The 23,105-nt window shown below is 49.2% G+C and overlaps 3 protein-coding genes across 3 annotated transcripts; all 3 read right to left on the bottom strand.

Moving 5' to 3' along the window:
- Positions 1–7,607: 7,607 nt before the first annotated feature.
- LOC124657683 (mavicyanin-like) lies at positions 7,608–8,204 on the bottom strand. Its single transcript, XM_047196197.1, has 2 exons — positions 8,042–8,204; positions 7,608–7,942 (listed from the first exon to the last, which is right to left on the bottom strand). Exons 1-2 carry the CDS (start codon positions 8,202–8,204, stop codon positions 7,608–7,610), a joined length of 498 nt encoding a protein of 165 aa, XP_047052153.1.
- A 4,351-nt stretch (positions 8,205–12,555) lies between these two features.
- LOC124657682 (mavicyanin-like) lies at positions 12,556–13,207 on the bottom strand. Its single transcript, XM_047196196.1, has 2 exons — positions 13,042–13,207; positions 12,556–12,905 (listed from the first exon to the last, which is right to left on the bottom strand). Exons 1-2 carry the CDS (start codon positions 13,205–13,207, stop codon positions 12,556–12,558), a joined length of 516 nt encoding a protein of 171 aa, XP_047052152.1.
- A 1,152-nt stretch (positions 13,208–14,359) lies between these two features.
- LOC124652272 (transmembrane 9 superfamily member 8-like) lies at positions 14,360–18,151 on the bottom strand. Its single transcript, XM_047191289.1, has 7 exons — positions 18,032–18,151; positions 16,727–16,891; positions 16,523–16,632; positions 16,341–16,446; positions 16,139–16,251; positions 15,894–16,047; positions 14,360–15,790 (listed from the first exon to the last, which is right to left on the bottom strand). Exons 1-7 carry the CDS (start codon positions 18,149–18,151, stop codon positions 14,633–14,635), a joined length of 1,926 nt encoding a protein of 641 aa, XP_047047245.1. The 3' UTR covers positions 14,360–14,632.
- Positions 18,152–23,105: the final 4,954 nt, after the last annotated feature.

Here is a 23,105-nt window from a genome sequence, read left to right as displayed (position 1 = left end):
CCGGTGGCTCACTCACTACACCGCCACTCGAGAACTTGGTCAACGTGCCGGAGCGTGTCGCTCTGCGCGTGATCCAGGAGATCATGAGCCACCAGTACTCGCCGTCAGGGCCAGCTCTCGGGACTCATCAAGGAGAGTTGCCTTTCCAGTCCCGTCCACCGCTGCCATTTGCGTTGGCAGCACCTGCTGAAGTGCCGACTACACCGGCATTCCTCGTCTACAGAATTGGTGGCGACCCCAGTGACTACCAGTTCTTAATGGAGGCGCCTAAGGAGATCCCTCATGGGTACGCGTGCATGTATGTGCCGGATTGTGGTGACCGGGCACTCACAAACCAGGCCACAACATCGGGGACTCCGGCGAAGACGGGAGGAACGTCGGCGACGGAGCGGACGTGGCTAACTAAATACGCCACACCGACAAAACTCCCGAGCCCGGCTCCTGCGAGCTGGCTCGAGCTGGAAAAGCAAACGTGGCGAGGCCAAGTACGCCACCCCGGCGAATCTTCAGAGTGCAACTCCTACGGCCAGACACGGCGGATCAGATCGGTACCATGCCGAGAGACCGGTTCGGCATGATGCCGAAAAGAAGGGCGAGTCGGCTATTCCAAGCCGTACCACGACGATTACGAGATGATCCCGCTGCCACCAAAATATCGGCTCCACGACTTCTCCAAATTCGGTGGATCGGATGGCTCCAGCTCCATCGAGCACGTCGGCCGATATTTGGCTCAACTAGGACCGGCTTCGGTGTCGGATCAGCTACGCGTGAGGCTCTTTTCACGAGTCCCTCACGGGATCGGCTTTTGGATGGTACACCTCTCTACCAGCGAACTCCATCCGGTCTTGGAAGCAATTGGAAGAACAGTTCCATATGCAATACCATTCGAAGCTTCCGAGTACGGCATTGCCGATCTAGCACAACTACGTCGAAGCGCGGGGAAACGGTGACAGAATACATCCAGCGCTTCGGGAATCTTAGGAACCGATGTTATTCGGTTCGCATAAGCTGAAAAGGAAGCGATCGAGTTGGCGGTAGCAGGCCTTGCAACACAGCTCAAGGACACGGCCTCCCAAGCGGATTATCCCTCGGCGGCGCACATGGTTCGAAACTATCAACATATGAACAGCGCCACCCCGACCTGTACCAAGACAAGTTCAAGCGTGCGGTAGTCATGGTCGATACGGAGGAGGATGAAGTGCCTGCGGGAGGCCAAGAGATAGCGGTGGGCTGAGTGGACTCGGGGAGGAACCCCGTGGCACTGCAAATGGGTAAAGCCACCGGGGCCGCCCGGGGGATTTGATTTTGACGTGACCAAGACTGAACAAATCTTCGACCTCCTGCTCAAAGAGAAACGAGTTGACGGTTCTCGAAGGTCTCAAGTTCCCCACGGCGAAAGAGCTAAACGGAAAGCCGTACTGCAAATTCCACAACTCGCTTTCCCATGCCACCAACGACTGCCGGGTGTGGCGTCGGCACATCCAAGCGGCGATAGAGAAGGGCGGCTAATTTTCAACCGAGTACGCCATGAAGGTCGACACCCAACCCTTCCCCGCCGTTAACATGGTAGAAATCACCTACCCCGAAGGTTGCCAGCCGGGCCCCTCGTTCGGCATCAACATGGTAGGGCCTGGAAACCACTCTGGCAAAGATGGAGATGAGGGCAGCTGCTCTCACGGCAAGGATACAGATGAGGCCGCTCCACGCGATCGGCTCCGTCATGATGGCAAGCGCTATGTCACAGAGGGAGAGGTGAAGAATATAAGATATCAGCGACCCCTCTCTGATCACCTCCTCAACAAATATGTTAGTCAGAATGGTCGACGCCGGCGACCCAATTACGGTGACAGAGAAGATCGTTTGGCTAGAGAAGCCAGAAGATATCGTCGGCAGGATCACGATGAGGAGGAGCACGAGCGCTGTGCCACGGAAGCATCCAGGGAGCAAGATGACAACGCCGGACATTGGGACTGCCCCTTCTTCGGACACTCGCTGGGATTCAGGAATGAGCCGATTGCCCACAATCGGCAATTGCCCAGAATGCAATCGAGAAAAGAAGGAGGCAGCCAACGTGTACGTGTTCGAGCGCTTAGGGCCTCTCCCACCACAAAGCAAACGCGGCTGAGTCACCTCGTTGGGCAGATCTTGAAGATTCGGAAGACGAGGGAAAAGTGGAAGAAGACAGGTACCACCGGCCAAGGTGGTGCCCCGACGGACTCAGCCGTTCCCGAAGCGCGAGGGTTCAGCGATTGCGCGGCCCGGAGGAAGCCGAAAGGTTGTACCGCATACGCTAAGAAAGGCACGGCCCGATCCGGCTGCAAAGGTTCGGCGAACCCTGGATGAAGAGGGTCGTCCACGGAAAATGGAGTGGCGCCCTAAACGAGAGGAAAGCCGATGATGAGACATCGGCTGGCACAAACATGGTACTCGTCTTGCCGACGGAGCGTAGCGCTCCACGACTCTACGGAGCACACAAGGTGGACGACGGCGGGCGCATCAAGTCAGAGGTTGGGTTGGTTTCATCCAGCCTGACCAAGTAGCAAGATCAAACCAATGGGTAAACCAGGAGAGGCTGATCCTTGTGATCGGCCCCAAAAATTTACGAAGGGAACTTACAAAACCTTCAACGAACAAGCAACGTGGAGGCCGATTCCAGCCAATCGGCCAAAATTATCCTCACCTACCTCTACTGCACGGGTTCAACATGTTATCCAACGAGCCGATACCATCAATTTTCTTGACAGAATCGGCTCGGGGGGGCACCCAGGTATATGGAAATACGAGGATATACAACAGAAGCATCTCATCTTTTGTTGATGGGTATTGGAATATGGGGGCCGATGCACAGGTCGGCCGTAAAAAAAAAATGAAAATTCGAAAATTTTCGAGCACAGCCGATGCAGCAGGCATCGACTTAAGGACATGAAAGCCGATGCAGGGCCATCGACTCAAGGGAAATTTCTTCAAGGACAATGTCAGGAGCAGGCATCGACTTCAGAATCAAGAAACAGCTGAAACGAAAAATTATCGGCTGACAGAGGAAGAAAAGAGGATCGGCTGTGGCACATTCTCGCCTCGAGTAAGAGCTCGGGGGGCAGCTCACTTTGAAGGCTTTCCGCTCAGAGAAGCCGGTTTGTGTTCAAATCGGCTGACGCTGCATAAGGAACTTCCCCACATACGATCAGGCCCAGGTCTACACAGTTCATGCGCGTATTCCTCGTCTCTGTTTTGCATTGGTCGAGACTCGGGGGCAACAGGCCTGGTAGATTGCTCTGTTGGAGGACCGATGCGTTGTTATCGGCTTATTACACATTGGCGGAGAGGCGAGTCGGCTCAATCAAACTCAGAGGAAATCGGCAAAATCAAAGTGGAGAACAGTGCTTCATTGATAGGCGGGATTTCTTACATAAAGAGCCGAATTGCTCTCAAAAGGAAATACGAGGGGATACATTGCCCCATCTGCCACTACTGACCCTATGACAGAGGTCTTATCTACGGGCCGTCATTGTCTTCATCGTCATCATCCGAGCTCTCATCGGCACTGCTGCCGATGGGCTCCTCGTCGCTACTCCCGTAGCCCTCCACGGGGGCTTCATCCCCGTCTTCGTCGTCGCTGCTGTCATCATCCCACCACATGCGAAGGCGCTTCGGCTGGTGGGTAGCCCTCGAGGGAGTCGTCGTCGTCGTCGTCCTCCTCCTCCTCTTCCTCCATCACCCCCTCGGAAGAGGTGAAGTCGTCCCAGGAGAAGCGATCGTCGTCGCTCTCCTCCTCCGATTCCCCACCGGCGAGGAAACGGAGGTCGCTCTCCCCGTCCGTAGAGGACTGGTCGTCCTCGGACCAGATGGAGAAGTCATGGTCGACTCCTCCCCGGCCTCAATGGCGCGGCGGATGTTGGCCGCATGAGCTTCTTGTGGGCTCGGTGCTGGCATCGGTTCGGGGGAAGAGGATTCAAAGGAAAGTCCCGACGAGGCAGAGGAGGAAGAAGACATGGGGCGCAGAAGGTTTTTTTTGGGGTGCCGATGGTTGGAACAGAGGAAGGAGATGAAGGAAGCTAATCAATCGGCGCAGTTAAATAACGAGAAGCCTGGTGAGGATTTAATGTATAAGTTCCCGAGGAGATGACGCGGGGTTATCGAATTTTGCGGAGAAAGCTGAGAAGACGGGGCATAATGATGATGGATACTGCAACGGCTACGCTCCGCCACGACATGACCCGACGAGAGCGTAATGATTTTGGAAATTCCATTTCCAAAACCGAGGGGGCATGTGTTATCACCGGGATTTAACCGCGATCGGGAGGTGGGCCGCGATCAAGGTGGGCTTGGAAGAGTATGTATGGAAAATCCTGGAGCGGCCTGACACGAAGGAATTGGGCTGAATTGCCCGTGTATCTTTATGGTAGATTGTATGTTAGATTAAAAAGTTAGAGTTTGTCTCGTGTACGGTTTAGTGCACGCCCGCATTAGAAAGTCCCCTGGACTATAAATATGTACCTAGGGTTTATGGAATAAACAACAACTCACGTTCAACCCCAAAAACAAACCAATCTCGGCGCATCGCCAACTCCTTCGTCTCGAGGGTTTCTATCAGGTAAGCGACATGCTGCCTAGATCGCATCTTGCGATCTAGGCAGCACAAGCCCCACGTTGTTCATGCGTTGCTCGTCCTGAAGCGCTTTTGATGGCGAGCAACGTAGTTATCATTAGATGTGTTAGGGTTAGCATTGTTCTTCGTTTAAGCATGCTTACGTAGTGCAACCCTTGCATATCTAGCCGTCCTCACGCCTATCTCAGGTGTGGGGGCGGCACCCCGCTTGATCATTATTTAGTAGATCTGATCCGTTACGATTGCTCCTTGTTCTACAAGGATTAGTTTAATATCTGCAATAGTTTGGCCTTACAAAGGGGGGAGGATCCTGTGGCACGTAGGGTGGCGTTCGCAAGTCCTAAACGGGATGTTCCTAGGATCAACTTCATGTTGGTTTTTTGGCCTTGTTTAGGATCGGCTTACGAGCACCGTGCGTGGCCATCCGGCCCAACCTGGAGTAGGATGATCCGATTATGTGGTGAAAACCCTAAATCGTCGTAGATCTCATTAGCTTCATCTTGATCAAGCGGGACCACCAAGTATTCGTACACCCCGTACGGATCATGGGTGGATCGGCTCTTTGAGCCGATTCACAGGATAACCTGAGAGCCGATCGAGGCTCGTATTTAACGTTTACATGTATGCCCTGCAGGGAACTAAGCGAGGCAATCTCATCACCTTCCTGACCAGGTATAGGTCAGGTGGCACGCCCTTGCACTTCGCAACGCCGCGTGTGACCAGAAGAGCATTGCGGGCCGTCGCTCGGAGGGGTCTCAGCCAGCCGCAGCTCTAGGCTCCCCCCGGCTCTACAGTGTTGACAAGGCCGCTGCCCGCCGGTGGGTTTTGGCAGTCAACACACGCAACAAAGAAAAAGAAGAGAAAAGAAAAAACTGGGGATACCAGCTAGAGATACAAGCCCAGGTGGTGAAGAGCTAAAGCCTACCATAAAGGAACAAGCAGACCAGGGCCAGGCCCTAAACTACAAGATCTCTGAGAGCGCCCAAGACTTCAGCAAAACACCGGCAGCTCAGCATGGGGCCCCAAGCCCCGAGACGCCACTCCGCGGATCTGAACCACGCAGGACTAGTACACTGAGCAGCCTGTCCAACAGAGGACCACCAACACCCCGAGAACTGGCTAACTACGCTAGTGAAGCCGACGAAACTCCAGAGCTCGAAGGGGGAAGCTTCATGACAGGCACAGACCAGCTGTGCAGTGCTTTCGCGGAGGCTTCGACACCCACCCCAAGAGAACGCCTAAGTCTCAGCGCATGCCATCACCACAAACCACCAGCTGTTGAGAGGAACACTGGGGTGCCTCCTGCCACGGCGCACCCACAGACAGCCACCCTAGGCTCGGGAATGGTCGCGCAAAGGGGAGACACACCGTCTATATGGAGTGGGGTACTGCCTGACGCATGGCCTCAACGAAAGGGGTTTCGAGGAGGAGCTCGGATGGATCACTAGTAACTATGGTAGCAGACAAAGCCTAGGGGTAGGCAACCGGCGACAAGATGTGTGTCATGGCCACGCCTCCAAGAAGGTGAACGGCATCCAAGGACGTCATCGTCGCTGGAAATGGCAGACGCCTTGCATTGCTTTCGCAAACACCCCATCGAGCCCGCCAGCGTCCCTGTAGGTCAAGGAGTCCAGTGGTGCCACACCAGACCTGCTGGAACAAAAACCGAGACACACCGTCCCCCGGTAGTCAAAGGTGGCCGGAGGGCAACAGGAAGGCGATGACGACGACCGCCACCGCACCATTGGAGCACCCCCTCCCAACCACCAAACCCCACCATACTCCAGCCGGAGCAAACCAGAGATGACATCTTGGTCCCTACCAAGATCAAATTCAGAGGACGCACGAGCACTGCCTGCCCGGCCAGACTCCAGCGACGGCCTCGACCCGTACCATCCTCTACCGTCAGGGGGAATGGGCAACTCCCGGCTGCCCAGGGACGAGACCCCTCGGGTCAACCCAGGCCGAGCCAGTCCACGCCCGTCCCAAACCTAAGCCCGACGGCCCAGATCTAGGCCCGCCACCGCCACCCATGGCCACGGACGCGCCGGCGCCGGGACGCTCCAGCAAGGAGCCAACCGCGCCGCCACCCCGCGGGAACCACGCAGAACTCGCACCGGGCGGGCGATGTCGCCTCCTGCGCCGAGACGCCTCCCCTGCCGACTGCGGCGGCCCGCGCCACCACCGCCAGGCGAGGGGGAGAGGAGGCCCCGCCTCCGCCGGTGCCCCGGGGCTTTGCCCGGAGACGCCCTCCGGCGGCGGCGAGGGAGGGAGGAGGCGGAGGGAGGGGTGGTTGCGGGGCGGAGGTTAGGGTTCCGCCCTGCCGCTCGTGGGAGCGGGCAGGACGAAACGTTTTTTTCCACTTGGTAAAGTCGGAGAGGATCTTTACACATGTCCCCATATGAATTTTGCACTTGTTTTCACAATAGTTTCGCAAATAAATGTTACTAATGCGTAGACAGACTGAAAACTTCAGCAAAACAAGACTTCGTGAGGACAATCCATGCTCAAAAAGTTCGGAAATGTGCAGTAGTAATTAAGCAGTGTACATATATAACAGAGGGATTTAATTCGATAATCTCCGTAGGGTTTGTTATTCTAGCCTTCTCGCGTATCGTCTCGCAGCCTGCAATATATAGCACCTTGGTTCGTGGATATGACAGTAGCATCTTTGGTTGCGGATATGGATTTAGTGGAATTGCTTGAGTTTTTTCTAGTGGTAGCATTTCTTTTCCGACTTTAATCTGGCCGTGGTTCTTCTGCTTTGGACCATGTTGCTGAATAGGGGAGCAGAGCGGTACTGCAGTGCATTCTACTCGAATGCAACTGGTGCTTACAGGAAAGCAGAGTTTTCGGTTGATAAAATGCAGTAAAGTTCCATCAAACTCCTACGAATTAATGGAGAGCACTAAGTTCCAACGAACTGAGGGATCGTAGTAAGCTCCTAGTACGAATCAGTGGATATCAGTAGTCTCAATGGTAAGCTCCTAGTACTGGTTACCTAGCCGACAACAGCAATGGCAACCGCGAGCGCTGTGACCATAAGCCTAGCGGCAACTGAGGCAGCGGCGGTGCCGCAATCAGCAGAGCAATCTGGCTCCATCTCTGGGCCGTGGTCGTGGAACTGGAAATCCTGGTCGATGACGGTGATGGCGACCTTCATGCCGGCCTGGCAGAAGCCATTGCCGCAGATGAAGAAGTAGCGGCGGGGCTCGACGAGCGGGACGAAGTCCTTGCCGGAGGTCCAGTTGCCGGCGACCCCGTCCATGGTGCAGCTGCCGTACCCCGTCTCGTTCACCTCAAACACGTTGTGCGTCCCATTCTGGTACCGGAACGCTGCGCAGATAGATGGATAGATCTGATGGAGGTTCTTGCTTACAGTGAGTGCAGTGGAGCTTGGAGGGAGGTGGAAAGAAGGGTTTACAATTTACATACAGACGAGGTCGCCGACGGAGAAGGTCTGGCTGCGAGACCAGAGGGTGTAGTTGATGTTGGGTTTCCACCCGTGGTTGGCCCCAACGATGTGGATCGTCGCGCCGGAGAGCCCCACCGCGCAGCCGGCCACCACAGCGACGGCGAGCAGCAGCCTGGATGCCATTGCCGCCGCAGCTCGAGGGCCTTCACTTGAGTTGGGTGGGTGTCAGCTCGGGAGGGTGGCGAGGAGATCAAAGAAAGCAGCAAGGAAAAGCAGAGCAGGAGCACAGAGCTACAGGAGTAGTAGTGGAATAAATTGCTCAGCTCTGGAGGGTTGCTCGTGAGGCTGGCCGGGTGATACATCGACACGACGGCACGGACTGATTGGTCTCGTCTCGTGGTTACCCGACTCTGGCCCACTTCTGACACGACTCTCGTCTCGTGGAGCAATTTGGCGATTTGCACAAAAATAACCCAAAAGCGAAAGAAAAGCACAGACTGACCCTCCGGGCAAACTATTTCACCCATCTAACCCTTTTGTGTGGCGCCCCTCCTATGGGCACCACACATGGCAGTGTGGCACCCGTGCCTGCGGCGCCACTCTCCCAGCCGACGTGGCGCCCTCGACGCTGAGCTGGTGCGCCGATCCAACGTGGCAGCATGTGTGGCGCCCATGGGAGGGCGCCACACTACTCTATATATATAATTTCTGTCTAGAGGTAACAGAAGACTGTGGTAGCTCAATTGGATGATGCCTTTGTTTCCCTATCCTAGGTCATGAGTTCAAATCTCCGCACCACTTGAATTTATTTTTATTTTAAAAAATTATGCTAGACATTGTAGTATGTTTAAAACATGAAATCTAGCCTCGTACTGTTTTGTAGAGTTTTTTTTTATCTTCTCTTGCTTGCAAACTGAATAAAATACTCTACAAAACAGCCAGCACCACGGTGATCAAGAGGTACAGGCATGCAGAAAAGATTTAGTTTATGCAAGCATAAGCAAGCTGACAAACCTTGCTTACATATCAGCAACGGTCACAATAAATGACTAAATATCTATAGCATATAGTGTTCTGGAAATCTAGCTCCAATCCAAGAGCTAGATTAAAAACAACATCTGAAGTATTCTTGTGTAAAATTAATAATGAGCAATTCTACAGAATAGACAATACAAGAGCTCAAGTAAATAAATTTAGAAAATTGTTAATTCACAAAAACTTCTTTTGAGAAATTGTAGATTCAAAGTACAATTATACGAAGTGAAAAAAATGTGACCAAATGCTGGTAAATTAAATAAGAACACTTTGTGACCTCAGCATTCGGTACTAGCTGCACAATTTGCTCATTAACGCGAACTCCAGACAGACTCCTCAAGCTCCGTGCATCAAGTCTTCCAAGGAACTGAGGACTAGATGAATTTATAGCCTGCAAGAGCAAGTAAACTCATCAAAATATGGATACTATATTTTCTACATAGTACCAAGTGTGCATGAAAATCATGATAAAAATAATTTGGAGGACCATACTCATAACATGTTGATCGAACATAAAGTTGGTGACTTCATATGGGAGTAAGTGGTGGTTTCTAGGCCTGCTCAACATGAAATCACAACTGAGTGCTTGGCTAAGAAAATATACATTTCTACCATGCCACTGTTCGGTTGGGACTAAAGAGTGATCAAAACCTCATTCGACAGGGTTGCGATAAAAAAATAACTAGTCACTGTCTGATCCAATTATTCAATAATAATTTCATAAGATTCAAAGGGGTGGGCATGTTATATGTCAACTAACAAGCAGATTTCACCCACCATGGTTAATTTAGACAAGGTGCTACTAACAATGGATTGGAGCTAGATTTCCAGAACAATATATGCTATAGATATTTAGTCATTTATTGTGACCGTTGCTGATATGTAAGCGAGGTTTGTCAGCTTGCTTATGCTTGCATAAACTAAATCTTTTCTGCATGCCTGTACCTCTTGATCACCGTGGTGCTGGCTGTTTTGTAGAGTTTTTTATTCAGTTTGCAAGCAAGAGAAAATAAAAAAAAACTCTACAAAACAGTACGAGGCTAGATTTCATGTTGTAAACATACTACAATGTCTAGCATAATTTTTAAAAATAAAAATAAATTCAGGTGGTGCAGAGATTCGAACCCATGACTTGGGATTGGGAAGCAAAGGCTTCATCCGATTGAGCTACCACAGTCTTCTGTTATCTCTAGACAGAAATTATATATATAGAGTAGTGTGGCGCCCCTCCCATGGGCGCCACACATGCTGCCACGTCGGATCGGCGCACCAGCTCAGCGTCGAGGGCGCCACGTCGGCTGGAAGAGTGGCGCCGCAGGCACGGGCGCCACACTGTCATGTGTGACGCCCATGGGAGGGGCGCCACACAAAAGGGTAGATGGGTGAAATAGTTTCGCCGGAGGGTCAGTCTGTACTTTTCTTTCACTTTTGGGTTATTTTTGTGCAAATGGCCAGCAATTTCATGCTACGCCCCAAAGCCAACTTTGGAAAATGAAACCCATACCAATTTTATGCCAGGAGCACATGACTGTAGAGACGAGCAGGGAAATTCAACATCACTCTCAATGCATACTAATCCATCATAAATTGCTTTCCCTTGCTGGTACCAAATACACATGCAACATTCACCCCATTTCATAACCTAGTTATCCATCATAAATTGCTTTCCCTTGCTGGTACCGAATACACATGCAACTTTCCATCCATTTCATAACCTAGCTACTTCAGTAAATTTTCTATCCATAGCATGGACGTATCAGTAGACGCGGCGTATTTGCTCTCAGGAGCATATGCTCCTTATTTTTAAAATGGATTTTAAATATATTTCAAAATGTTTAAAAATCTGATAAAAATATATCGCACATATATCTTCATGTTCTATGTGCTCGCAAAGTTGTTTCACAAAAAATCGACATTTCTTGTGTCATATAAATTTTGGTGGTAAAAAATGCTCTTCACAAGAAAATTTTTTCCACGGCACATAAAAAATGTAGATCTTCCATGAAACGGTGCACGCGTATAAAATATTGACATGTGCGCGTGAATTTTTTGTTCTAATTTTTCCTGGAATTTTAAAATATCTTTTCTAATAGCATGAGAATATGCACCCTAAATGAAATTGGATTTCCTCAATTTTATGAGCATTAATCCGTTGCGCTGCATTTCCCACTAATAGTATCAAACAAGCCGACGGTGCTCAATTGAGGGCATTAGGATCAAACAAAATTTTCGACACAAAAATCTGTTGTGCCGCTTTTTCCACTAAAAACAAGTGACATTCATCTCCTAGCGTGTACAAATAATCAAAGTTTTAAGTCTTCCTAGGATATAACAAGAATAGCCGGTAACAGCCCCGCTAAATTAATTTAGCCCCTATTTAACCCCTTAGCCTTTGTGCTCCCGCTTAGCTGCCCAAATTCTGGGCCCAAATTTTCCTGCACGGTCTTATTTCTCACCAAAATCAATCTCATGGCTAACCCTATCCCCAAATCCCCCCTTTTCCCTTTTCTCTTATCTTGTTGCTAGTTCATGCAGTAATATGTGGATAGAACTATGTCCACAACTTATGTTTACTTCGTATCTCTTATGTGACTATTGTGCTTCCATAGACCTTCAAAGCTGCAATGTTTTTTGAGTGAAACACAAGGATGACTGAGACTAAATAATACATGTTCGGGATTAGGGATAGGATGGCTGAGATTAAACGATAAAATGATACCCTTTCGGGTGTTTACACTGTTTTGAAGCTTGGGGCCTATGGAAGCACAAGACAATATATTATGCATCTATAAATTATTGATATATACAAATATATCTTGCCTAAATTTTGTATTTTTTATTAACCAAAACCGATATATGGACTTGGCCCGCTATTGCCCGCTATAACCTTTCATAACTTCTAAAGATGTCATGGCTAAATGCAATAGCCAGCTATTTTAAACTTTAACAAATATGCAAGAATATTAGCAATGCTATATTGTTAGTCTGTAGTAGTAGGTACGGGGTACTAAATTCACAATAATTACAAACTTCCTCCTGCATTGGTCAAACTTATAAGGTAAAAAAACATGTCAACATTTTTCCGATCTAGAAGTAGCACTCAACTAATTACAAGTCACATATCACAAAACTTTGCAACTATCTCCGTCCATTAAAAAATGACGCAAGTTTGTCTAAATTTAGATGTATCTAGATGTGGATTTATCTGAAATTTAGACAAACCTATGAGATCTTTTTATGGACGGAGGAGTACGTTACTCATTATCCAACTAATCATAGGCCATCTCATCATCACACCCAATCCGAGCTTAAAAAGAGGCTAAACATCAGTAGTACATGGACAGAATCATGGTTCCTCAGTTCTAGCGTGGTCAGTGAACACTGGTACATTCAGCTTGAAATGATACTCGCTTACATGAAGGCCAATGTTTCAGTTGATATACATCCAATCAAACTCCTGCGAATTAACTACTAGGCGACAGCACTAAGCTCCTGCGAATCAAGCGACGCCGGTAATGACAACGGCCAGCGCCGCGACCGACAGCCAGGCGGAAGCGGTGAATGAGGTGGTGGTGGCGGCGGCGGCGGCAGAAGCAGTGGAGTCGGGGCCCGGCGGCACCATCGGCATCTCTGTGCCCACGAGCGCGCCGGGGTGGACGGTGACGGCGACCTTCATGCCGGCCTGGCAGAAGCCGTTGCCGCAGATGAAGAAGTAGCGGCGGCGCTCGTTGAGCGGGATGAAGTCCTTGCCGGAGGTCCAGTTGCCGGCGACGCCGTCCATGGTGCAGTTGTCGTACCCCGTCTGGTTCACCTCGAAGACGTTGTGCGTCCCCTTCTGGTACCGGAACGCTGCAAGAACAGATTGGGTGAGACGGCCAGGAGGAAGTGGTAGAGTAGATCTGGTGGAGCTCCGTCCATGTCTGGAACTGGAGCTGGAGAAGGCGGAGCTGGAGAAATGAGAGGTGGGGGGGAGGGGTTTATATACAGATGAGGTCGCCGACGACGAAGGTGTGGTTGCCGGACCAGAGTGTGTAGTTGATGTTGGGGTTCCACCCGCGGTTGGCCCCCACGATGTGGTCCGTCGCGCCGCAGAGCCCTATAGCGCAGCCGGCCACCACGACCACGGCCAGCAGCAGCCTGGACGACGCCATTGCCGGAGCTCGAACAGTCGCACTCCGCTAGAGAGAGTGAGTGAGTGACTACAGAGTGAGTAATGAGTGTGAGCTCAGGACGGTGGCAAAGAGAGCAGCATGGGGAAACCAGGACAGGGGCACCGGAGCAGAAGTAGTAGCAGTGAGCCAGTGACACAACTAAATTGCTCTTGCTCGTGACGCTGGGCCACACATCGACACGACGACACGCACTGATTTTGGTCTCGTGGTGACCCGACTCTGGCTCACCTCTAGCCGGAACCCATTCCACAAATGCTGGAGCAATTTCATGCTGGTGCCCAAATGCCAAAGCCAACTTTGAGATATATACACCAATATATGAAATGTCAGGAAGACAGTACAAAGCACACCAAAAAGCACCACTGCTGGAAAGATAAGATGATATAAAGTCTAGGAATTCCTAAAGTCTATATAAATGGAGTCTCCATTTACAGCTTATTCTAAAATACATCGATTAAATTGTCACGCTAGGAGAATTTCACCTAAGATCTCACTGTAGCGGCCTTGGGAATTTCTCAACCGCAGTTTTATGGTTGTCACGCTTGCCAAATTTAAGCTTGGCAAAGTGGATGGGAACCAAACATGTCCGCAAAACCGTTTTTGGATGATGCAACAGGTAATAAACTAATAATGCAATGCCAGGAACACTGTAGAGAATAATAGGATATGAAGTCCGAAAAAGGGGTACTATCAAATAATTAACCTAACAGAGTATGTGATAATCTCAGAAGGGTGGCAAGGAGTCCAGGAGAGAATGGCAGGGGAAATCAAAGCAGCACAGAAGCAGTGGTGCATAAATTTCTCAGCATCGGATCCTCGTGACGCTGGGGCATACATCGACACGACGACACGCACTGATTGGTCTCGTGGTGACTTGACTCTGGCCCATTTCTGACCGGAGCCATGCCACGATGCTGGACCAATTTCAAGCTACTCCCCAAAGCCAACTTTGAAATATACACCAATGTGGAATGCCAGGAAGACAGTAGAGTCCAACATCAAAAGGCACCGCTGCTGGAAAGATGAACTAATAAAGTTGAGGTCGCTATATATAACTTATTATATGATTCTAAAATACAATGATCAAAATGTTGTGATCACGGTAACCCAGAACAAGAACTATACCAGTCATAATCAATTGAATCTTATACACCGGCTGATAAAATTCTGCGAAAAGAGTCAACTACATCACAGTGTATTCTTCTTCTACCCTTGTAACTCACATGTATCACCTGACCACAATAAACTTAAATCATGCATAGCTAATCCCAAAATGTATCTTTTCCTTATATGACTGGATAAAAAATTCAAGGGATGAACCCCGCTTTCACCTTAATCGTACAGTTATCTCAACCCAAAACCTGAAAACATATGCTATGCTCCACTGTCTTGCGGCTGAAGCGACTAATCAATCTTCACGGACGAGTAGATCAGCCTTGTGAACCAGAAGCAGGCGCAGAAGCCGATAGTCCCAGTGAGCACGAAGAAGGAGAAGGAGGCGAGCAGCATGTACCCAAAGTACAGGATGCCCGACACCAGCTTGCTGATCTGCAGCTTCGTGTAGAAGTAGAATCCTGCGTACAGGAAGAGGTACAGAGCAGAGGACCCTGAGGTGAGGTATGACCTCCACCACCAGTTGTAGTCCTCGCTGCACAGCTGGAAGTAGCAGAGCACGACTGTGATCTCAGCGCAGGTGATGATGAGGATGACGAAGACCAGGAAGAGGAAGCCAAAGATGTAGTAGAACTGGTGTAGCCAGATGGAGGTGAGGATGAAAAAGAGCTCGATGAAGACTGCGCCAAACGGTAGGATGCCGCCGATCAGAATGGTGAAGAGCGGGTTCATGTACCAGGCCTGCTCGGGGATCTGTCGTGGGATCTTGTTGGTTTTCACTGGAGGCTCCATGGCCGGTTTCTTGAACCCAAGATAGCTCCCGACGAACACAAGGGGCACTGAGATGCCAAACCAAAGGAGGACCAAGGCAAACATGGTGGTGAACGGAACAGCTCCAGATGACTTCTCCCCCCAGATAAGGGCGTTCAAGATGAAGAAAATAACGAAAGCAATCCCTGGGAATAGGAAAGCCGTGCGCAGGGTTATCTGCTTCCACTCTGAACCCTTGAACATCTTGTAGAGACGTGACGAAGAATAACCAGCAAGCAGCCCCATCAGGACCCAGACAAGAAGCATGGCAGTCATCAGTCCTCCCCTGTTTGATGGAGAGAGGAAACCTAGAACAGCAAAGATCATTGTAACTAGCAGCATGCCAAAGAACTGAACTCCGGTGCCGACATAAACGCAGAGCAGATCAGAGTTAACTGGAGGGCGGAAAACATCTCCATGAACAAGCTTCCAGCCAGTTTCCTCCTGTGCCTCCTCTTGAGTTTCAAGCTGGTTGTATCGAGATATATCTCTATACAGGGTGCGCATCATGATCATGGCCACCATACCAGATAGGAAAAGCACGATCATGAGAGAGTTCACAATAGAAAACCAGTGAATCTGATCATCAGACATCAACAGATAGGTGTCCCATCGGGATGCCCACTTGACTTCACTCTCCTGCAGAAGTAACAACAAAACACTCCATAAGAACCATAATTCAGCAGAGGCTAACATTCAAGGTTAGGAAACTATCATGCGACAAACAAAAAGAAATTAGTACCTCAAAGCGAACATCATAAGTGAATATGATATCTTTGCCAACTTCAACCTCCTGAGGAGTTTCAGAATTTATCACAAACTTGCTGTCATGAGGATCACAAGTGCTCAAACGAGTGCTTGCATCATTCCATTTCCCATCAAACTGATGCTTGATGCTGGTGCAAATGTATATGAAAGAATACACAACTTAGCTTCATTCCATAAGCTATGTGGCAAAAATATCAACAAGCAAAGTTGAAAGAAAACCTGAATGGCTTGACCTCAAATCCGACTATCCTAGAAAGTTCGGATTCCTCATCCTTGTGGTACTTCACTAAAAATGCCAGATGGTTGTGGATGAAGTGCTTCTCCTCCTTGCTCTGGAGATATGTTTGCACATGTGAATTCGTTAGCCCGATCATATGTGCAAGACAAGCGTAAGCACGATGAACTGGTAATATGAACTTACCCCAGAATACTGGCCCTTGACGCCAACATGATATCCACCTTGATAAGCGATAGTGTTCTTATCTTGCCTTTGAACTGGAACAACTAGTGGCAGATTGTCAAGAACCCTGTAGAGCAAACCAAGTCAGCACCTTCAAAATGAGTATGTTTACTCAAGTGCAACAATACGTGTATAGTACTTACATGTTCACACGATACTCATCCTCAATCTTTTCCTTGAGCTCCTTCGCTTCTTTCTCAGTAACAGTTAGTTTGCATACAATCTGGCACATCTTGGGCTCCCTCATTTGAAACTGCGGTTCACAAAACAAAGACGATAAGCTAAGCATTAGGTGCGTTAGCTAGGACAATGAACCTGGCTTAATCTTTATACAGTACAATACTTACCGCGTAAGGGGAGTTCTCAATACGATCACCGCGAAGAACCTCACCAAGATTTTCAGAGCTGTCAACTATAGTATTGGGCTTGCAGAAAGGAAGGGAGTAGTACGTGTAGGGAAGCTGAGTCTTGATTGATGTCAGCTTATTCACCTTCACCATAAGTTCATCTCCCTGCAGACAGACCGATAGCAATCCAGGACATTCTAATCAGAAAAATAAGAGGCTATGATTCCTTATACTATGACTGTTACAGATAACTCCTAGCAGAAATATTAGATGCAACCAAAATATAAGTATCTCAGTGCAAAAGAAATCCAGCTGCGGCTGCATCACAGATTATAAAATAAAATATCCAGACGAGAAAACTACATCATAGGTCATCTATATAAACGGCTGCAGCCTTTAAAGCAATGACCATTCTAAAAAAAAGTGATTGCCGCACATGCAGTTACTGTGAACTTGGTTCTCTACGACAACAGATTTCCGCTTGGCCGAGATGACTACTCCACTGACTCGGTCGATCGAACCCCAACCATGGTCCACGGATCAAACTGAATATTTCCACTTCCCGGCGTCCATGTATTTCGACAATCCATAGGTAATCGTTTAGGGTCACTAGTAGCTACAATTTATGATGATAAGTGTCCAAACGCTAACACCGCTATGTATATCAAATCAACCAATCCAGCTACTCTCCGTGTTGGAAATTTCGAGTAACACACACGTGGCATACAAACTGCAACACGTGTACCATGACTGATCATCGACATGGGACACTACATGTACCACGAATGATCCTCAACAGACTACTATAACACATAGTGTAATATTCATCCAGGAGACCATGCACTAATAATAAATAGTAACTCCAGTATCACAAGATGCAGAGGATAGCTTATCTCAAAGTCTAGCTCAGATAGAAGCTCCAGATAAATCACCAATTATCACGCATACTCCAGATAAATCACCAATTATCACGCATACTCCAGATGCAACCTTAACTAGTTCAGGAAGTAGGCATGCGTTGACTCCGAAATCTAAAGACTACTGTTCGGATCAGAAGTGCACGCATGCAGGGAGGGAAAAAAACGCGCGAATTTCAGGCGCAGCCACGCGAATCTCGCAGGCAGGATCGTGCCGGAGGCAACCTAATCATCGAGCCGCGCTAGGATCCGGGGGTCCTGGACAGGGAACCGCCGCCCCGTTGACCAGATCCCATCCAGCGCGCGCGAGCGCCTACAAGCGCGTCGGCGGCGGCGGCTACTCACTCGTTCACTCCCTAGGTCGACGCAGGGGGTGGAAAAGGCTCACCTTGGCGAAGTCGGTCGGGGCGACGCCGGGGAGGTAGAACCCGGCGGCGGGCGCGGCGGAGAGGAGCGCCGCGAGCGCCGCCGCGGCGAGGGCCCACCGGAGCATCGCCGGCGCCCGCATCTGCGCGCGCGCGCGCGGGATCTGGGATCGGCGGGCGGTGGCGGAGGGTGGCGACGACCGGCGCGCGCTGGCTGGCTCTGCGAAGGGGGAGAAGAGAAGCTTCGGGTGGGGCGGCTGGATCTTATTCTTACCGGGGGTTTTATCGGATAAATAGGATTTCGCGGCCAGGTCCCTGGAGAAATGCGGAATTGTGAAGCGAGTGTCGGCCGGCAGACTGGCTTTGACCGTCGTGGCGCGGCACGTGCGAGGGCTGGTTGGCATGCTCGTCTTGTTTGACCGACCCGGCAAACGTTGCTTACACGGCCACCATTTTTATATTTACTACTTTTTATTTTGTACCTTCTTCAATTTTTGGCTTCACCGGCGCCCCTAAAACATGCAGACACATTTTGGAGCCCAATAAAATTGTCGGCGTACCTGTGCCGGCCCCTACCCCCAAGGGTCGGGGCGGGTGCACCTGCCGCCACATCGGATATTGCCGCCACTTCTATTCCTCACCCTTCCTCCTAATGTCCCCTCTTCACTCCATTCTCACACCCCTATGCTCCAGTTCGTGCCCATAGAACGCTCTCTCCCGGCCCGTCGTCGGTGGCATGCCTAGGAAGAACAAGGCAATGAGGCAGCCACGCGCGGCAACGTTGAAGGTCAAGACGTCCACAATGCCCTACAAAGCTTGAGAGAACAAGCTCGCCCGATGCAGGTACATGACGGCGGACCGCAATAGGCGTCGCAAAGCCTGCGATGTCCACATGGCCGCGGTGGAGGTTGCCTCAGCAGTGGCGCAGGTTGCCCTCAACCTCTCGGCCGATTCGAAAACAGGTGCAGATACTATGTTGGCACCGGAGGCACGCAAGGGAACACCGCCGCCACCTTTTCAAGGAGCACCTCCCCATCATGCACGGTGCACTACATCGAGAGGTATGACCCACCATCATTTCCGCATATGAGATTCTCCTCCCCCGAGATAGGCGAGATTGTTGTATCCATGGAAACCATTGTTCCCTAATCCCCTAAGTGTGGGTTACAGCTCCCCACTCCTTGTGAAGGAATACAACAAAGCTGCTTGAGAGGGATATCTTTGACCTCTACCTCCCTAAGTTCGATAAACCTTGGGTGATCCACTTAAAGGAAACTTGTTGATGTTCTACAAACCTCTGCACTTGGAGGCTCAACACTGTCTACGAGAATAGAAGCATGCGTAGATATCAGGTACTCGTATTCAAGGGGCACGAGATTTTAAACTTGTGATTTGTCAAGCATATAACTCATATTTGCCCTCACATTAACTTTAACCATTCAAGATGCTTATGATAGGGGTAATGAGAGCTCAAAGCTAATGAGTACCATACATTTTTGGAAAGTTTATAAAAATTGTTAATCTTGCTTCCTTCTTCGAAGGACCATTTCTTTTACTTTTATATTGATTCTCAATCTTCTTGCTTTATGCACCAATTAAGAGAGCATAGTTGTCACTCTTAGTATAATATGCATAGTACCAAAATTATTATTGATTGATTCATGATTATGCTATTGCGTGTTCTTAAATTACTTGTATCTAGTCACTCTTTGAACTTTAAAGGTATCCTAGCATTTATGTTTTGCTACTTCATAAAAGACAAGTTGAGTACCACTTTGTTATGTTTTCTCTATGCTCATAAACAAACAGTTGCTTTCAATGCACAATTATTCATGATCTTTTGTTTGAATTACTTCTCATGTTATAACATCGTTGCAAAGTTCTATTGTTAGAATTATATCAATCATGCCTATTAGAGTACTTTGATCGCTTTTACAATAACTTGATCAAGATTGTGTTGGCTTCATGTCACCTCAAAAATTATTTTTGTTATCACTTACCTACTTGAGGACGAGCAGGAGTTAAGCTTGGGGATGCTTGATACGTCGCAAACGTATCTATAATTTTTGACGCTCCATGATTGTTTTACACCAATTTATATATGATTTGCTTACAGTTCGTTGTACTTTTATACATTTTCCGGCACTAACCTATTAACAAGATGCCACAGTGCCAGTTCCCTGTTTTTTTGTTGTTTTGTATTTCCGAAAAGTTGTACAGGAAATATTCTCGGAATTGGACGAAACAAAACCTAAGGTCAATATTTTTTCCTTAACAAAGACATAGTCCACAGGGGGGTGAGGAGGCGCCACGGGGCGGCCAGACCACCCCATGGAGCGGCCAAGGGTAGGCCCGCGCCAAGGGGTGGGGTGGGCCCCCTAGGCGGCCACCGACCTCGCCAGTGGCGGACACAGGAAAGAATTGAAGGGGGGCACACCTCAAAAAAAAAATTTGCGCCCCCCAAGATGTGAAAACCTTTGCCTAATGAAGTAATGAACAATATATAAGATAAATTCATTGTCAACAGTGGAAGAAACCATATGACATTGCATTTGGTTGTTGTATCTTCAACTCCAATCTCACTCTCAATATCGGATTGGACCGGAGGTACGGAATCGAGGTACGCCAACAAAAGCCTACCATCTTCGATTTTCTTCAACATCTATGACTAATGGTGTTGAAGAAGGTACAATCTTCTTTGATGCTTGTTTCTAAAAAACTATCGCAATTTGGCTATTCCTATTTGTTAGAGTGTGCGTCCCCGTCACACATTGACCGAGTCCTGTATAGTTGAGTCAAGGCTGATCGTGCCCTTGCCCACGTCGTGCACGATCACCACGATGTAACTCTGTAACCTATATATACATGAGGAATACAGACACAACACTTAAGGTGCTCTATCCAATTCTCTTCTCCTTGTTCACACTATTCTTTATTTCTACACAATTAAAACATTCAAACATTAGCAATTTAGCAATTTTATGTGTTCTTCATCATTCAAACACTCAGTCATGAGTCATTTAGATAAGACTTAACAGGAACAGAGAACAAACATACAAATTACAGAGAGAATAGCTGAATAGAGAATAGGCCAGGGGCTCACTTCTGGTCCCTTTCGTGGTTGTGGTCGTCGGTTCGGCGGGAATATCAGGGTAGGCGCCCGGCGGTCAGTGCGGCGGCCGGGACGGCAGGGCTGGGTTACGCGGTGAGGCTGTGAGGGCGGGCCGCGGGCGGCAGCGGGCAGACAGCCAGACAGTCGAGGGCGGGCGCGCGGCAGGAGGACAGCCGGATAGTCGAGGGCGTGCGTGCGGGCGAGCGGCGGTGGCGCCGGAGCCGCGGGGGCTGGCGGCGGCGGTCTGGGCGCGGGGATCCGGGATCGCGTGGCTGGATTCTGGAGACCGCGTCGGCTGTGAGGCTGTGACCTCGTCGACGACTCCTCTCCAGTCCGGGCTAATTGGGACTGTTTCCACGGGGTATCAATTTGGGCCGGCAGAATTTCTGGGTGGGTGATACGTCTCAAACGTATCTATAATTTCTTATGTTCCATGCTTGTTTTATGACAATACCTACATGTTTTATACACATTATATGTTGTATTTATGCATTTTCCGGCACTAACCTATTAACAAGATGCCGAAGAGCCGATTCTTTGTTCTGCTGCTTTTGGTTTCAGAAATCCTAGTAAGGAAATATTCTCGGAATTGGACGAAATCAACGCCCAGGGTCCTATTTTTGCACGAAGCTTCCAGAAGACCGGAGGAGATACGAAGTGGGATCACGAGGAGCCGACACAATAGGGCGGCGCGGCCTGGGCCTTGGCCGCGCCGGCCTGTTGTGTGGGGCCCTCGTGTGGCCCCCTGACTTGCCCTTCCGCCTACTTAAAGTCTTCGTCGCGAAACCCTCTGTACCGAGAGCCACGATACGGAAAACCTTCCAGAGACGCCGCCGCCGCCAATCCCATCTCGGGGGATTCAGGAGATCGCCTCCGGCACCCTGCCGGAGAGGGGATTAATCTCCCGGAGGACTCTACACCGCCATGGTCGCCTCCGGAGTGATGAGTGAGTAGTTCACCCCTGGACTATGGGCCCATAGCAGTAGCTAGATGGTCGTCTTCTCCTAATTATGCTTCATTGTTGGATCTTGTGAGCTGCCTAACATGATCAAGATCATCTATCTGTAATACTATATGTTGTGTTTGTCGGGATCCGATGGATAGAGAATACTATGTTATGGTGATTATCAATCTATTACCTATGTGTTGTTTATGATCTTGCATGCTCTCCGTTATTAGTAGAGGCTCTGGCCAAGTTTTTACTCTTAACTCCAAGAGGGAGTATTTATGCTCGATAGTGGGTTCATGCCTCCATTAAATCCGGGACGAGTGACGGAAAGTTCTAAGGTTGTGGATGTGCTTGTTGCCACTAGGGATAAAACATTGATGCTATGTCTAAGGATGTAGTTGTTGATTACATTACGCACCATACTTAATGCAATTGTCTCGTTGTTTGCAACTTAATACCGGAAGGGGTTCGGATGATAACCTCGAAGGTGGACTTTTTAGGCATAGATGCATGTCGGATAGCGGTCTATGTACTTTGTCGTAATGCCCAATTAAATCTCACTATATTTATCATATCATGTATGTGCATTGTTATGCCCTTTTTATTTGTCAATTGCCCGACTGTAATTTGTTCACCCAACATGCTTTTATCTTATGGGAGAGACACCTCTAGTGAACTGTGGACCCCGGTCCTATTCTTTACATAGCATACAATCTATTGCAATACTTGTTTTACTGTTTTCTTGCAAACAATCATCTTCCACACAATACGGTTAATCCTTTGTTACAGCAAGCCGGTGAGATTGACAACCTCACTGTTTCGTTGGGGCAAAGTACTTTGGTTGTGTTGTGCGGGTTCCACGTTGGCGCCGGAATCCCTGGTGTTGCGTCGCACTACATCCCGCCGCCATCAACCTTCAACGTGCTTCTTGGCTCCTCCTGGTTCGATAAACCTTGGTTTCTTTCTGAGGGAAAACTTGCCGCTGTGCGCATCATACCTTCCTCTTGGGGTTCCCAACGGACGTGTACATCTACGC

Source organism: Lolium rigidum, chromosome 5 (genome assembly GCF_022539505.1).
Source record: "Lolium rigidum isolate FL_2022 chromosome 5, APGP_CSIRO_Lrig_0.1, whole genome shotgun sequence".
NCBI lineage: Eukaryota > Viridiplantae > Streptophyta > Magnoliopsida > Poales > Poaceae > Lolium > Lolium rigidum.
Note: the sequence above shows the minus strand (reverse complement) of the source record. Positions and strands in the feature narration are given on the sequence as shown.